Genomic DNA, 12,328 nt, shown 5'->3' on the forward strand with positions numbered 1-12,328 from the left:
CCCTCTCTGATATGACCAGGTTCTTTCTTTCACGTACTCTCTGCTTTAACTCCCTGCTGGTTCACCATCGTGGCTGTAGGGTAGATAGCCCACGTTGCATTATCGTAGGTTTCATCCCTCTCCTTCCGAATTCGTAAGGCAATGCATAGGCAGTCATCGTACGCCTCTCAGCCTTGCGGAGAGACTTCGATTGGGCCACTAGGCTTGCTGTTTTAGCAGCCCGATGATACCCAACACTGCGACAACATTCGAACATCCTCGCAATTAGTAGCATATCTGCGGACACCACTCTGCAGGTGATTTACTACGCAGTAAACCACACTGCGCCTCCTGTCATCCTCCATCTCGGGCGTGAATGAGGCTGATGCGACATCGATTCACGGAAGCGATGTTGTGACACTTGCAACACAGTGACGTATACCTTCACCGAGATACTCTTCCGCTAAGGGTTTCTTAGACCGAACTATGCGTGTAATTTCCTCGAACTTTCCACTTTGTAAGCGCCGAGAGAACCTCAAATGTAAGAGACATGCCTTAGCTGATGCGTGCTATTTTTGGGAAATGCTAGCCCAAAAGTCTTTGCAAGGATGCAAGAAACCAGCTTAGGAATAATTGCAAGTCTTGACCAGACAAAAAATGAAGTGAGCGACTGTCTTGTAGCTGTCGGTGGAACTCTTAATCATGAGGATTCGGAGCTGCTTCGCAGCCGCCTCACATATTCTTGTCCACAAGACAAGCAAAGATTACTGGCAAAATACGCTTCGACAAGCTCGGCTCGAGGGGACGACCATCAATCCGAAAGAGTGTCGAAAGCCTTACTCAATGAAAGCTTGTGTATTTTCCAGCAGCCCAAGCCAGGTTTTTGGTTCAGACAGCGGGCCGTGATATTACGCCCAGGAGTGCATCACCAGATCTTCCTGTTGCGTCCACGCCCACCACTCATCAATTTTACATACAACGCACCAAATCTTAGTTCACCCAAAATCAACAAAAACAGTACTGCATATGCATCGGAAATGGACGATATAGGAAGGATGCGACAGACTTTGTCTGGATAGAAGGAACTCCGGAGAACTTGTTTTATTCAAGAGACTGATTCAAGTACATAATCAAACATTCCCTATCCAACACTGTATCACAACCATTCTATTCCAGTTACAGCTCCAAAAAGGCCACAGGATCCAGGCCAATGAATATTTTTTAACGAATGGCAAGTGAGCACTAGGATGATGCTATCTCAGCAATACCCGCCCGGGGAGGAGAGTCTCGTTATCACACATCGGTGAGCAGTGCGCAAATTATGCACGAATTGACAAATTGTAGATGCAAGAAACAATATGGATGCCTGTTCGCACATCCTCACGTTCTTTGGAAAGAATTCGGCAAATTCTGCCATGTACGGGACCAACGCCTCGATGCTTTAACAATGAAAGACAATTGAGCCAAATTGGCCAAAGCAGCAGGTTGGATAAGTAAGTCCGACACTGCTTGTCTCGCAGGCCGACATGACGAGCCTCTTAGGTGCCAGATTTTGACACTTACGAAGGCCAGTCAGGTCAATTTATCCACTCCTACAAAGACAGTATCATCCAAGAAATTTTCACGGGACCATGCTCTTCAGCTCAGCATCCTCGTGCGAAGAAGTAGCTAAATTGCACATAAATTGACTAACTCCACATTCTTAGTGAAGAGTGAGCTTCATTTAATGCGAAGACGCAAGGACCAAATGAAGAAGGTGAGAGAAGAGAAGGCCAAGGCTTGTGCATTTTGAACTTGAATGAATCATTCATGGGGCACACACCCGCGAAGGATTTCCGGTGGGTGTCAATGAACCGTGGCATCTCAGACCCTTCCAGCGAGCGGCAATGTCATGGCAGCATAAGCTAACTCAATCCACTTACGAATGAACAGAAAATGCATACAGTATGAGCATGGGGTCATATTCTTTCCTGGATGTCCACTATGTCCGCGCTGACAGGATGCTTGATTCCAAGGGGTTGTGTCCATTCTTCCATTATTTTACAAGCCGCATTACTCGAAGCTTCTGCACTTCGATATCCTCTGATTCCATTCTCTTCGATCTAACAGCCGGTATCTGAAATTTGCTCTGTCCATCAAGCTCGTGTGAGTCCACTGCCTCCAGAGAACGAGACAACGGTGAGCATCTCTTGCTTTCATCGATTGTCCGAAGACTAAAACACGTCTTCTTCTTCAGCCCGGTAGGTCTCGATTTTCTGATGTTCGCTATGATCTGTCTCAATAGCGGGTACTGGTGGACATATCAGCTTGCGACTCCTGATCCTGTCTGTACATTGATGCCGAAGGTGTAACTAACCATGGTGGGTAAGCAAGCCGACATAATGCCACTACTCAGATCTATCATACTCCAGATGCAAGGCGATGATATAGTATCTGAGTTTTTGAGATTAGATCAAACCAAAGGTGGATTCTGGAGCAACATACATGGAATATCACGTATGTCAAGTCCCATGAAAGATACAACTAGGCGATAGACACTCGTTGCGGTTGCAAGGCTTCCTAGGAGGAAGACTGCAGAAAGCAAGGATTTCTGGCGAATATCGGCGTTCATACGCCACTTTGAAAGTCAGTACCCCATGAACATGTATCCTAGTACCTGAACTCGATGCTTACAATTTGTGGTAACGGCAAGGTCAGAATCGCGATATCCGTAATGATGTTAGGGATCGAAAGCCCAAAGGTTATGATCTTAGTATCAAAGCATCGGCCAGCAACCCATGGCCTCCAGAACTTCTCCAGGGGCATGCACTGGAAACCAGTAACGAATAAAATCGTTATGGTCCAAAGACTTGTAATGCCGCCAATTATGCAACCGCCAATCTTCATGCTTCTGACTGGGAATACTCGGTAGTACATCGAAAGGATCGACAGTTTCGTAACGGTGATGTCGATAACATACGCAACTTCAACAAGAAGGAAAAACTGCTGCCATATCAGCTTCTATAGATCAGAATGAACTGTCTTTGAACCTGCTTACTTTCGATTGCAGCTCGGCATCTGATTGTTCCAAGGCACCCCGGTGTCGACCGAGTCCGTGATTGATCACTACCAGTATGAGTCTCCATCGTCACAGCTTGGTTCGGACCAACATACTAAGAACGAGACCACCGAACTCCACTCCAAGTAAAACCAGGGCGATCAGCACTAACCAATCGTCCACGGCTAAAGTAGCATCTCGTGCGAACCTCGACCAAAACCTCAAGGCTACGAAAACCACTGCAAGGCTGAGAAATACTAGACTCGTAATCAGTATTTCCCTTGCCACGCTCTCCTTCAGGTTCTGTGAAGCGGCTAGCTCCATCGATGCCTTTAAGAAGGCAGGAAAGCCCGGATCGATTGCTGTGCTCATATCGTCGAGCTGAACGACGACTTCCAAAATCGCAAAGACGAAAACCCAGTTTGATCTTCATGCGCTGCAATTTTTACAATACGCTGGGTAATTCGAATTATAAGTACTAAGCACGTGGGTTTTGGAACATTCTATTGAGTTGGGAAGGACGCTCTATCTTCGAACAGGATTTTTGTAGGGCACGGCCGTTGCCCAACGCTGATGGGACGCCTACTGCTCAACGTAAACCTAATTCTTATTTCAATGTCTTTCTTGATAGGCCCTCCGTCAAAAAAGCCCTTGAGCCGAGATTTTGAAACAACGCTGGTCTTTGCTAGGCTTCACGAACGACTGGAACGTGTGTGGAACGTCCCGGTGAATAAGAGTCAGCAGAAACGGAAAAATGGTAGTACTCAAGAATATAAGGTCCCGGCCACACATGTGTGAGAGCATGAAGATCTTTCATGGCACCGCAAACTGTGAGCCATCTCTGAACGGCTCGCTGATTGCCCAAGCGTTGGGTAAGTGCCTTTCCCCTTTTGCCACCAATGATGCGTTGGTGACCACAGAAGCTTTCTTCAAAACAATGCCGGAGCCTTCCAACATAATCAGATTGACATGGCTGCTGACTTTAATTTCACGCGATTCAAGCCCAGCGTATACAGAATACAGCGAGGCTGGCGATCACTTACACCGCTCGCAAGAAAGAACTCGGGGAAATGCCTTCTACTATACCCGCTCACCAACAAGAAGGTTTCGCTTGAATCGGTTTCGCGGGGTTGACCCCGGTACGTCGATCTTTCGAAAGTGATAAGCTTCTCGAGGACCGTGATAGTAGGAACTCTCGTTTCAACTGTCTTTTACATATGCTCTCGATACGGTGCCATATCGAAGACTCTATCCATGACCCGATACAGCTGCCGAAACGTCGCTTCCAGTCAACACCCACTGTGATCCACCTCGAACCCACATCTTAAACCTTAAGATAGTTTCATCTCCTCTGTCAAGGGCTTCAATTGTGGGGTACGTAAAATCTTCATCAGACGACGAGACGCATTCTCAACATATTCCTCAAGAGTTCTGCAGCATATTAAGCAGAAGGCAACCTTTCACATTCATTTACCCCCCCCCTTTATTAGCCGAGGCTTGCCAAGCCCAACCAACATAAATCCGGATCATGTCCTTACCCGTGTGTACCATCATCATTGCACCTGGTGCATGGCAACTCGCTACTGGCTTCTCAAGCTTTGCGGCTCAACTACAGAAGGCCGGCTACGCTACAGAAGTTGTCTCTTATCCATCTGTTGGTGGGACGAGGTCTCCTCTCCCAGGACTCACCGACGATGTAGCAGCTACCCGGGCAGTGCTTGGCAAATGACTTGAAGATGACAAGGAGATTTTGTTGATATGTCATTCATACGGTGGCGTTGTAGGGAGCTGTGCGGTTGAAGGATTTAGTACTGCCGAGCGAGAGCAGAATGGAAAGAGGGGGGGTGTAAAGTTAGTGGTTTATATGAGTGCTTTCATGATTCCGAGAGGGAACAGTCTGCTGGATATGCTTGGGGGAAAGCCTTTGCCGTGGATGAATGTGCAGGTAAGCAGATCTTAGGCAGTTTTGGAGTAATCTGGTACTACATGTGAGAATCACTCAAATAACGACCCAATTTAGGGAGACAAAACTACAGCCATAGCGTCTATGATGCAAAATATAGCTTTCAAAGACATGTCCGCCCACCAAGCAGCCATCGCTATGGAGCATATGTCACACTCTTCAACAAGTGTCTTCGCAACCCCATCCACGTTTGAACCATGGAGTAAGGGTATATCCTGTGCATATATATTTTGCACCGAAGATAATGCATTGCCATTATCGATACAGCAGCAGATGGCAGGACAGCTGGGTGCTGAGCCTATGACTTGGAGTGTGAAGGCGGGCCATTGTCCGTTCTTGAGTATTCCTAATCAACTGTTGGAAGTGGTACTGAAAGCTGCCCATTGGATGAGCTAAAACGGTCTGGATATTTGATACAATCCAGCAATCGTGGTACAGAACGGTAGCAGGAATCTTCACATCTCAAAACGTGATGACCTCGTTGCGCTGCAAATAGCATTGGAAACAGGACTTCGCAACACTTTTCGTGTCTCCATGACTAAAACGGCTCGCCGGCATGCCTGATTTATTCAACTTTGTGCCCAGTTCTCGTCCAGTGCACCACATGTTTGTCTACCCGCTGCGTGTATTCCATCTCACGACACACTCCCGCTCCCGTGTTCCATCCGACTAGATTTTTTTCCCCATGCTGTCACACGAAACCCCACTCATCCACCGTCCTCACCGAGAGCGCCAAGAGTCTCGTATTGACAACGAGAGCACGAGGCTTAGCAAGCAGCTCTCTCGGTCCTTTGATCATGCAGGTTGCCGCTCTCTATGCGGATTGATAGTAGCTAAAGGCATCAACTGACGTGTTTGTTTACTTTAGGCAAAAGAGAGGCTGTTGTGTGAAACACAAATCTGGACGCCTGCTTTGCAGCTGCGTTGGCATGATGAGCGGATTTTCAAGGTTGGCAAGAAACCCCTCGCGTTCATCGTTCCTCCCTCCTTCGTAACTTTATACCAGACCCGCGGCTACGAATACTTGAAAGGTGGCCTAAATTATAAGAAAATTTAACATGTCGTCCTCAAATACCACCCAGAGACTAACGCCAAGGACCGTGTCGTCGTCGTCGTCGTCAGCCGCTGTTAAGCAGCTACCAGAACAGCATTTCTTCGCTTCTTCCTCATCAACCTCTACTACTTCATATTCACCCGTAACCGAAGTTCCCAACACGTACAATTCTACTGCACACAAGCAACGCCACCAGAACCGCACCAAAGAAGGTCGTCGTTGGTTCCCGAGTCCAAGACCAAGATACAACACTGATGGGAAGAAGTTGAAGCAAGGGAGTAGCTACCCGTATCCTAGTGGCGGAAACCGACTTCCATTTGTGAAGAGGGAGAATAGGAAGGCAGGAGCTATGGTAGAGGTAGAAGCCATGTGGGGTGGTAAAACGAATCGCGAAAACGATGAGGGGCGAAGGAGGGATCCGCTGGCGAGCACAAATAACAGCAAGGTCAGAGAGAAGGGCAAGGGCAAAGAGAAGGCAGTGGAGATGTGTAGTGTGAATGGTACCACAGCGGAAGAATTTGACATATTGCTACAAAATGCTGAAGTCGATACATCACATTACGGTGGATTGACATCGTCTCCACGTTGGTCAGGGGCATCGACAGGGGTCTTTGAGCCAAATAGGGGCTCGAAGCGAGACGTCAGCCCTGAGTCAACAAAGCCAAATCAGACTTCGACAAGACAAGATCTATCCCCAGACGAAGGATTATATGATTTCAAATGTGAATATCATCAGCAGCAACAAAGCAGGGGCCAGGCACAGGAGTCCAAGATTAACGAAGCAGACATCGACTGTGCCCGACAGATCGAGTACTCCTTTAATGCACCTCCTTTTCTCACAGAGACATTTGATGCCAGAATCCGAGCTGCCGCCCATCCGCTGCTGGTCCCCTAGCATGAAGTCGAAAAGAAGTTCGTCGGGATATCAAATTTCTTGCCCAACTTCCATGACGAGGGACTCAATTTTGAGTTTCGAACACGGACAGCACCAGCTCGGACCCTTTTCCCCGCCACGACGCAATTGACGAATCTGGAACAGAACGAATCTATGTCTTTCAACAACACACGAATGATGTCTTTGCTTACTTCACTCGTTGAGATGTCGTTGAGATACTCTCCTTGGTCAGGATCGAACTTCACATCGGGTAACGACTTTCCTACGGCCCGGAGCGATTGTCATTACTTTGCTGTAGGATGGAAGCGAACTACCACTACCTTCCCTGACTTATTGGCTCGAGTTGGAGTGAACAAGCAGCATCTCAATGATCTTAATGCAGAACATGGACAGATTATGCGTGAGCTCTCGGTGCTTGAGGAGCTCCAAGGCCCGTTGATACGCTTCCTGGAGGCCACAAGAATGCAGTATTGGGATGCCAAGTTTGACTTCAATATCATGGTCATGGACGAGCTCGATCGTTTGAAGACTTATAGACGGTTATTGTTAGAGCGTCTTGAGGCGATCCGGAACGAGATGGGACATCTCGATGGCATAGATGTAGGACTGGATATGGATCACCTCTCTTTGGAGGAGGAAGATGAACAGTTCCGACGTTTCGAAGGTAATGAATCCCAATGCCATTGGCATCACAACTTCCATACCGATCAGCACGACTCACCAGTCAGCTTCGAAGAGAACCATGGCATACATGAGGAGAAAGCTGTGAAAAGGAAGGCTAAACTTCAGCTCGAAGAGTACAACAAACGCTGGGAATCGATCCTCTCTCGGCCTCCAAACGCACCCTCCAGCTCCACAGCTATCGCTCGTCCTATCACCGTACCCTACCCTGTCCTCTCAAGCACCGCCTCATCCTCGTCCACTCCAACACCTTCCACCTCCCCAGCCTGGGCAACGCACATCTTCTTCTGCCACGCCTTCAACCTGACTCCATACCTCGAACCCCATCCACTAAAGTCACCACTCTCACCTGACAGACTCGCATTCTATGCGTCCGGGCCGCGAGAGAGCCAGATAAAGGATCTGATGGGCCTGAGGAGTCAGCTGAAGATGGAAAAGGTGCGCTGGCATGAGGATCGGCTAAGAGCTGTGTTTGGGGATGTGGCGGCGAGGGAAGAGAGGGCGAAGGCGGTTTGGGCCGTTGTTGTGGAGTTGAAGAGCGGGGTTGATGAAGCATTGGCGGGGTTGGAGAGGGGTTGAAAATATTCTTTTGTATGCTTTCTTTTGCTTTTGAAACGCTGGACAGACACGCGAAATTGATGCCATAATGACGAGATTTAGCGCTCAATATTTCTTTTTCGATAATAGAGTAATATGGCGGCACCCACTGGTGGATTGACGCTACTCAGCCGCTCATAAACCTCACTATTGCCAATACAGCCTCCACAGTCAAGATCGAACATTTTCAGATCTGTTTCTTATTATTCCTTTTGCTCGCAACTTAGCACTGATTCGTGACTATTTCCTCTTTGTGTATCTATAACGATTGAAAATATACTATCTGATGTATCTGTTTCTTTAATAAAGAGTGATAGGAACGCCGTAGACCCTGAAAACCTCTCAGGAAAACAAAGCAGTATCTAAAGGCGAGAGTTTCGACTCTCACCTCAGAGCTGTCTCTACCCCCCTGTTTAGCCCCCCTGTTTTCGTCGATATTCGCTGTGGAGGCTGTAGGTCCCTGCCGATCAGACTGTCAAAAAACAAGCCAAGATCAGAGGCGGCAGGCCACAGACAGAACGATAGATTGACATTCTTCATGATGCTAGAGCCAGGGGATGAACCTCATCATACATAATGCATGCAATCATTTTTTTTTGGAATACGTTATCCCGTCAAACCAATCCTATTTCATCCCATCTCATTTTATCCAATCCAATCCGACCCAGTGCAGAACCAGTCCAACCCGGTCCAGAGAGATAGATCGATAGAATATTCCAATACTCTCGATGCCCTTATAACCCCAAGCATGCATGAAACCTAATCGTTGTTGAGGCCTATCAGCCCCCAGTCTCTCATAATACATGTTTGAACCACAGCGTGGTCGCTGCCGTTGCCATTTCCATTAATACGACGGCAGTCAGACGCTCCCACTTCGTTTCATCTCATTACCATGCCAAGTTACCCCGTCCTGTCCAAGGAAGTGAGAAGTTGGTCTATGGGTGGATAGATGGATGAAGCCTTTCCTCCCTTATGCAAGAACAAGTGTACCTATGCTGCCTTCGTAAACCCCATGTTGTTATGATCGATGTACAAGAAAATGATTAGTGCCTCCGTCCTGTCATGCCATGCCCTAGTGATCATGATGGTGTCGATGGACAGAGAAAAGCGTAAATCGTTGAATCCGACATGAAATGGACCATTTTTGATAATTCAAAAGTCATTTATTGTACTCGTTTCCGCTTCCGGTCTTCGTCTCTCAGCTCCTCTTCGTGCTCTTCTTCCCGCTCGGCTGTCTCGGCCGGGTTGAGAATATGGGCCATGCTACCTCTCCTGGTAGGCGGGCCGGAATTATTGCTGAAAAGACTCGTTGGGCCTTTGTCTCGTCCACTTCCCCATGACCAGCTATTCAGATGATCGGAGGTGTTACCATTCGAATAAGGTGGCGTAGCGGGGCGAGAGCCCTCGGTCCGGCCTTGGGAGGAGGCCGTCGTAAGCGAGTAAGAGCTGAAACTATCTCGGATATGTTGCTCTTCTGAAAGCTGTGTAGGGCCCCTCTTAGGGGATGACGGCCACAGAGCGGAAGATTGACCAGAGGCAAAGGGAGATTGATTGGCTTGCCACCCTTGTACGTTTCGAATGTCTGCCGAAGTGTGTCTGCGAGGAAGGTTTGTTGGTGGAGATGCAACCGTTGCAAGAGGATGGGGAGGTGGAGGTGGTGGTGGAACTTGGGATCGCAAGGAGCTTGGTGAAGATTGAGAGGTGGTGGCTGCCCCAATTGAGCCATATCTGCGAGGAGTAATGGAGAGATGGGATGGAACTGGTGGGCGGTAGAAGTTCTGGCGTGGAGGAGGTACGCTGCCCATCATAGGTGCTCGACGTGGATCGTCTTGCGGTACCTGGCGAGGCGAAGGGGGGTCAAGTGAGAGGTTGGAGAAGTAGGGCCGACTTCCCGAAAATGGAGGCTCTGGTGGCTCATCCAACGATCGAATGACTTCAATCTGTCGTTGTATCTCTCCCTGCATGTTGACGACTATTTGACATTAGTAAGCGAGAGAAAAGGGATCTGACTGTGCTGACCATCTCGATAAAGAGGAGAATCCGGATTCGGCGTCAATGAGAGTATCGCTCTTGACATGTCATGGTTTATCTGGGGAAATTAGCCACATTCTAGAAGGGCCAAGATAGTCTTTGTGGCGTAGTAGCATGTTGGGATCCACTGGTGGACATACCTGGAGTGACCGCGATAAAGCTTCCATAACCACCTGATTTCTGACGTGCATGAATTGCGAATTATCCTCGCTTCTTTGCAGCCTCGCATGCATCTCGTATAATGTATGTTCAACGTTCGTCAGTCTTGTGTCGGCAGATTCTTGCATAGCGTGTATCGGCTCTGCTGGTGTTCCTGGTTGAGAAAGCTGAGGTTTTGGAGCAGAGTACGAGTCTCTGTGGACTAATGCATGTCTCGACGCTCGCCGCTTGATCTCTCGTAGTCCCACGAGGTCCCCACGTTTGAAGCTATTTCCACCGTGCTTGAATTCCCAGAGCGGGCTATCTGGACTGCCCGTATGAAATACGTCACTGACTGTGAATTTATCAGCAGTCGTTCGCATAGAATAAAATTATCAACGAACCTTTGTGAAAGCCATACATGTTTAGCTGTCGGACAAATGACGAGATATTCGTGTGCTTGAAATACTGTCTAATAGGATATGAGCCAGCATTCTGGAACTATATGATAAGAACTTACGAAAGAACTTTTGAGAAGTCGTTAGATGGTGACATAACGAACGATTCGGCGCTGTTGGACCAGCTTATAAGATGTTGGATCGATTGATCCTCCAACATACTATGAAATCATTAATACGGGCCCACTGTATACAGCTCCGAGGGCATACGGACTTATAAAGCTTGTGAATGAATGCAGTTTGAACCACTTTGGGTTGCTGGGCAGCCGCTGCAGCATTGGGAGGCCCAAGACTGCCACTCTGCGGCTGATCTCCCATTCCTTGGTCGTGTAAGCCTCCGTTTGTCTCCATATCATCTGGACTTGTTCGAGCTGGGGGGGGATTCATGGCTGTGGTACTCGTCGGTGTCACCTCCATGTCCATTAGAGATGGGGCAGAAGTGACTAGAGTCGGGGGTTGCTGGAGAATTGGTACAGTTCTACTTTGTTGATCTGTCTCGCTCATGAATGGACTTCGTTGCGCTCGCTCTTGTGCCATACTTGTCGTCACCTAGAATGGATGGTTAGCTTCAGCGCAAAATGGCATAGCTGGCAGTATTGCAAAGGCCCCAAAGATTTAATCGGGGGAGAGAACGCACCTCATCGCATCCAGTTCGGAGGACGGTTAATGGCGCTCTAGGTATGATGATGAGAGGGAGGCTTTCTTTGTCTGCGTGGAAGCTTTCAATGCAGGTGCCCGCGACACTCAGCCTCGCACGATGCGACGGATGCGTTGAAGCGAGGTGATTGCGAATGGGATTGCGATTGCGATTGGGACTGCGATTGCGACTTCAACATTAGATTTTCTTGCACGGAGGTAGTCGTCAGTAACGAGGTTGTTGAGCGACTGGAGGGCGAGGGTGAGGGTGAGGTAAGAGATGATGGAAGCTGGTTGTGAATCGGGTTGGACTAGGCTAGGGAAGTGGGCGCGGTGGGTTAAGTGTGCGTTCCAGGCTCAACCTACCCGGAACGAAAGTGGGAGCTTGGACTCAAGTATGGCCCGGACTAAGATCCCTTTGCTGAAAAGGGGCAGATGTCGAGATATAGGTACTGGACGGAGTACGACAAGATAGATAGGTAGGTATGATATGATATGATGATTTGTACGTGGCGAACGCCTCAAGTACATTCGATCAACTGTTTACTACTTGCTGCCCATGCAGTGGCCCGACCTGCAGGTGATAATGGATCAAAACCTGGCCCCAAGTCTCCCATAGGATATGTTCGTGGAGGACAGCGACAACAGAACCGCAAAGGGTATGCAGGGAACAGGACCCTCACTACGCTGCCTCTCACTTCTTTGTCTTTTCTCAAGGAGGAGGTAGGTACTGTATGCAACCTACAGGCACCACGAGACTAGGTCAGTTTACGGAGAGAGTGTTTCCGATCCAGTTGTCCAGTGTTCTTCTAGAGTACTGCTTTCTGCCACAAGATGGCTGTGATCCCCACTCCGGGTC

At 48.5% G+C, this 12,328-nt stretch overlaps 5 protein-coding genes across 5 annotated transcripts; 3 read left to right on the forward strand and 2 right to left on the reverse strand.

Moving 5' to 3' along the window:
- Nucleotides 1-129: 129 nt before the first annotated feature.
- On the forward strand, nucleotides 130-1,131 carry ONS95_010361 (uncharacterized protein). The gene is made up of 3 exons (XM_058503950.1): nucleotides 130-496; nucleotides 569-641; nucleotides 696-1,131. The coding sequence occupies exons 2-3, from the start codon at nucleotides 588-590 to the stop codon at nucleotides 1,056-1,058; spliced, it is 417 nt and encodes a 138-aa protein (XP_058360663.1). The 5' UTR covers nucleotides 130-496; nucleotides 569-587; the 3' UTR covers nucleotides 1,059-1,131.
- A 1,150-nt stretch (nucleotides 1,132-2,281) lies between these two features.
- Nucleotides 2,282-3,254, reverse strand: ONS95_010362 (uncharacterized protein; the record flags this gene model as incomplete). The annotated part of the gene is made up of 4 exons (XM_058503951.1): nucleotides 3,017-3,254; nucleotides 2,653-2,961; nucleotides 2,464-2,596; nucleotides 2,282-2,412 (listed from the first exon to the last, which is right to left on the reverse strand). The coding sequence occupies exons 2-4, from the start codon at nucleotides 2,893-2,895 to the stop codon at nucleotides 2,282-2,284; spliced, it is 507 nt and encodes a 168-aa protein (XP_058360664.1). The 5' UTR covers nucleotides 2,896-2,961; nucleotides 3,017-3,254.
- A 2,088-nt stretch (nucleotides 3,255-5,342) lies between these two features.
- Nucleotides 5,343-6,928, forward strand: ONS95_010363 (uncharacterized protein; the record flags this gene model as incomplete). The annotated part of the gene is made up of 1 exon (XM_058503952.1): nucleotides 5,343-6,928. The coding sequence occupies exon 1, from the start codon at nucleotides 6,038-6,040 to the stop codon at nucleotides 6,926-6,928; it is 891 nt and encodes a 296-aa protein (XP_058360665.1). The 5' UTR covers nucleotides 5,343-6,037.
- Nucleotides 6,576-8,988, forward strand: ONS95_010364 (uncharacterized protein). The gene has a single exon (XM_058503953.1). The coding sequence runs from the start codon at nucleotides 7,082-7,084 to the stop codon at nucleotides 8,186-8,188; it is 1,107 nt and encodes a 368-aa protein (XP_058360666.1). The 5' UTR covers nucleotides 6,576-7,081; the 3' UTR covers nucleotides 8,189-8,988.
- Nucleotides 8,989-9,369: 381 nt separating this feature from the next.
- Nucleotides 9,370-11,370, reverse strand: ONS95_010365 (uncharacterized protein; the record flags this gene model as incomplete). Its single annotated transcript, XM_058503954.1, has 6 exons — nucleotides 9,370-10,178; nucleotides 10,226-10,295; nucleotides 10,378-10,730; nucleotides 10,780-10,847; nucleotides 10,896-10,994; nucleotides 11,048-11,370. The coding sequence occupies 6 exons, from the start codon at nucleotides 11,368-11,370 to the stop codon at nucleotides 9,370-9,372; spliced, it is 1,722 nt and encodes a 573-aa protein (XP_058360667.1).
- Between the last annotated feature and the right edge of the window lie 958 nt (nucleotides 11,371-12,328).

Source organism: Cadophora gregata (assembly GCF_030347475.1).
Source record: "Cadophora gregata isolate MNR1 chromosome Unknown scaffold_4, whole genome shotgun sequence".
In the NCBI taxonomy this organism is placed as follows: Eukaryota; Fungi; Ascomycota; class Leotiomycetes; order Helotiales; family Ploettnerulaceae; genus Cadophora; species Cadophora gregata.

Coding starts and splice junctions, on each gene's coding strand:
- ONS95_010361 (XM_058503950.1), top strand. CDS start 588: ATGCAAGAAACCAGCTTAGGAATAATTGCAAGTCTTGACCAGACAAAA. Junction 642..695: donor TTGACCAGACAAAAAATGAA/GTGAGCGACTGT, acceptor GAGGATTCGGAG/CTGCTTCGCAGCCGCCTCAC.
- ONS95_010364 (XM_058503953.1), top strand. CDS start 7,082: ATGTCTTTCAACAACACACGAATGATGTCTTTGCTTACTTCACTCGTT.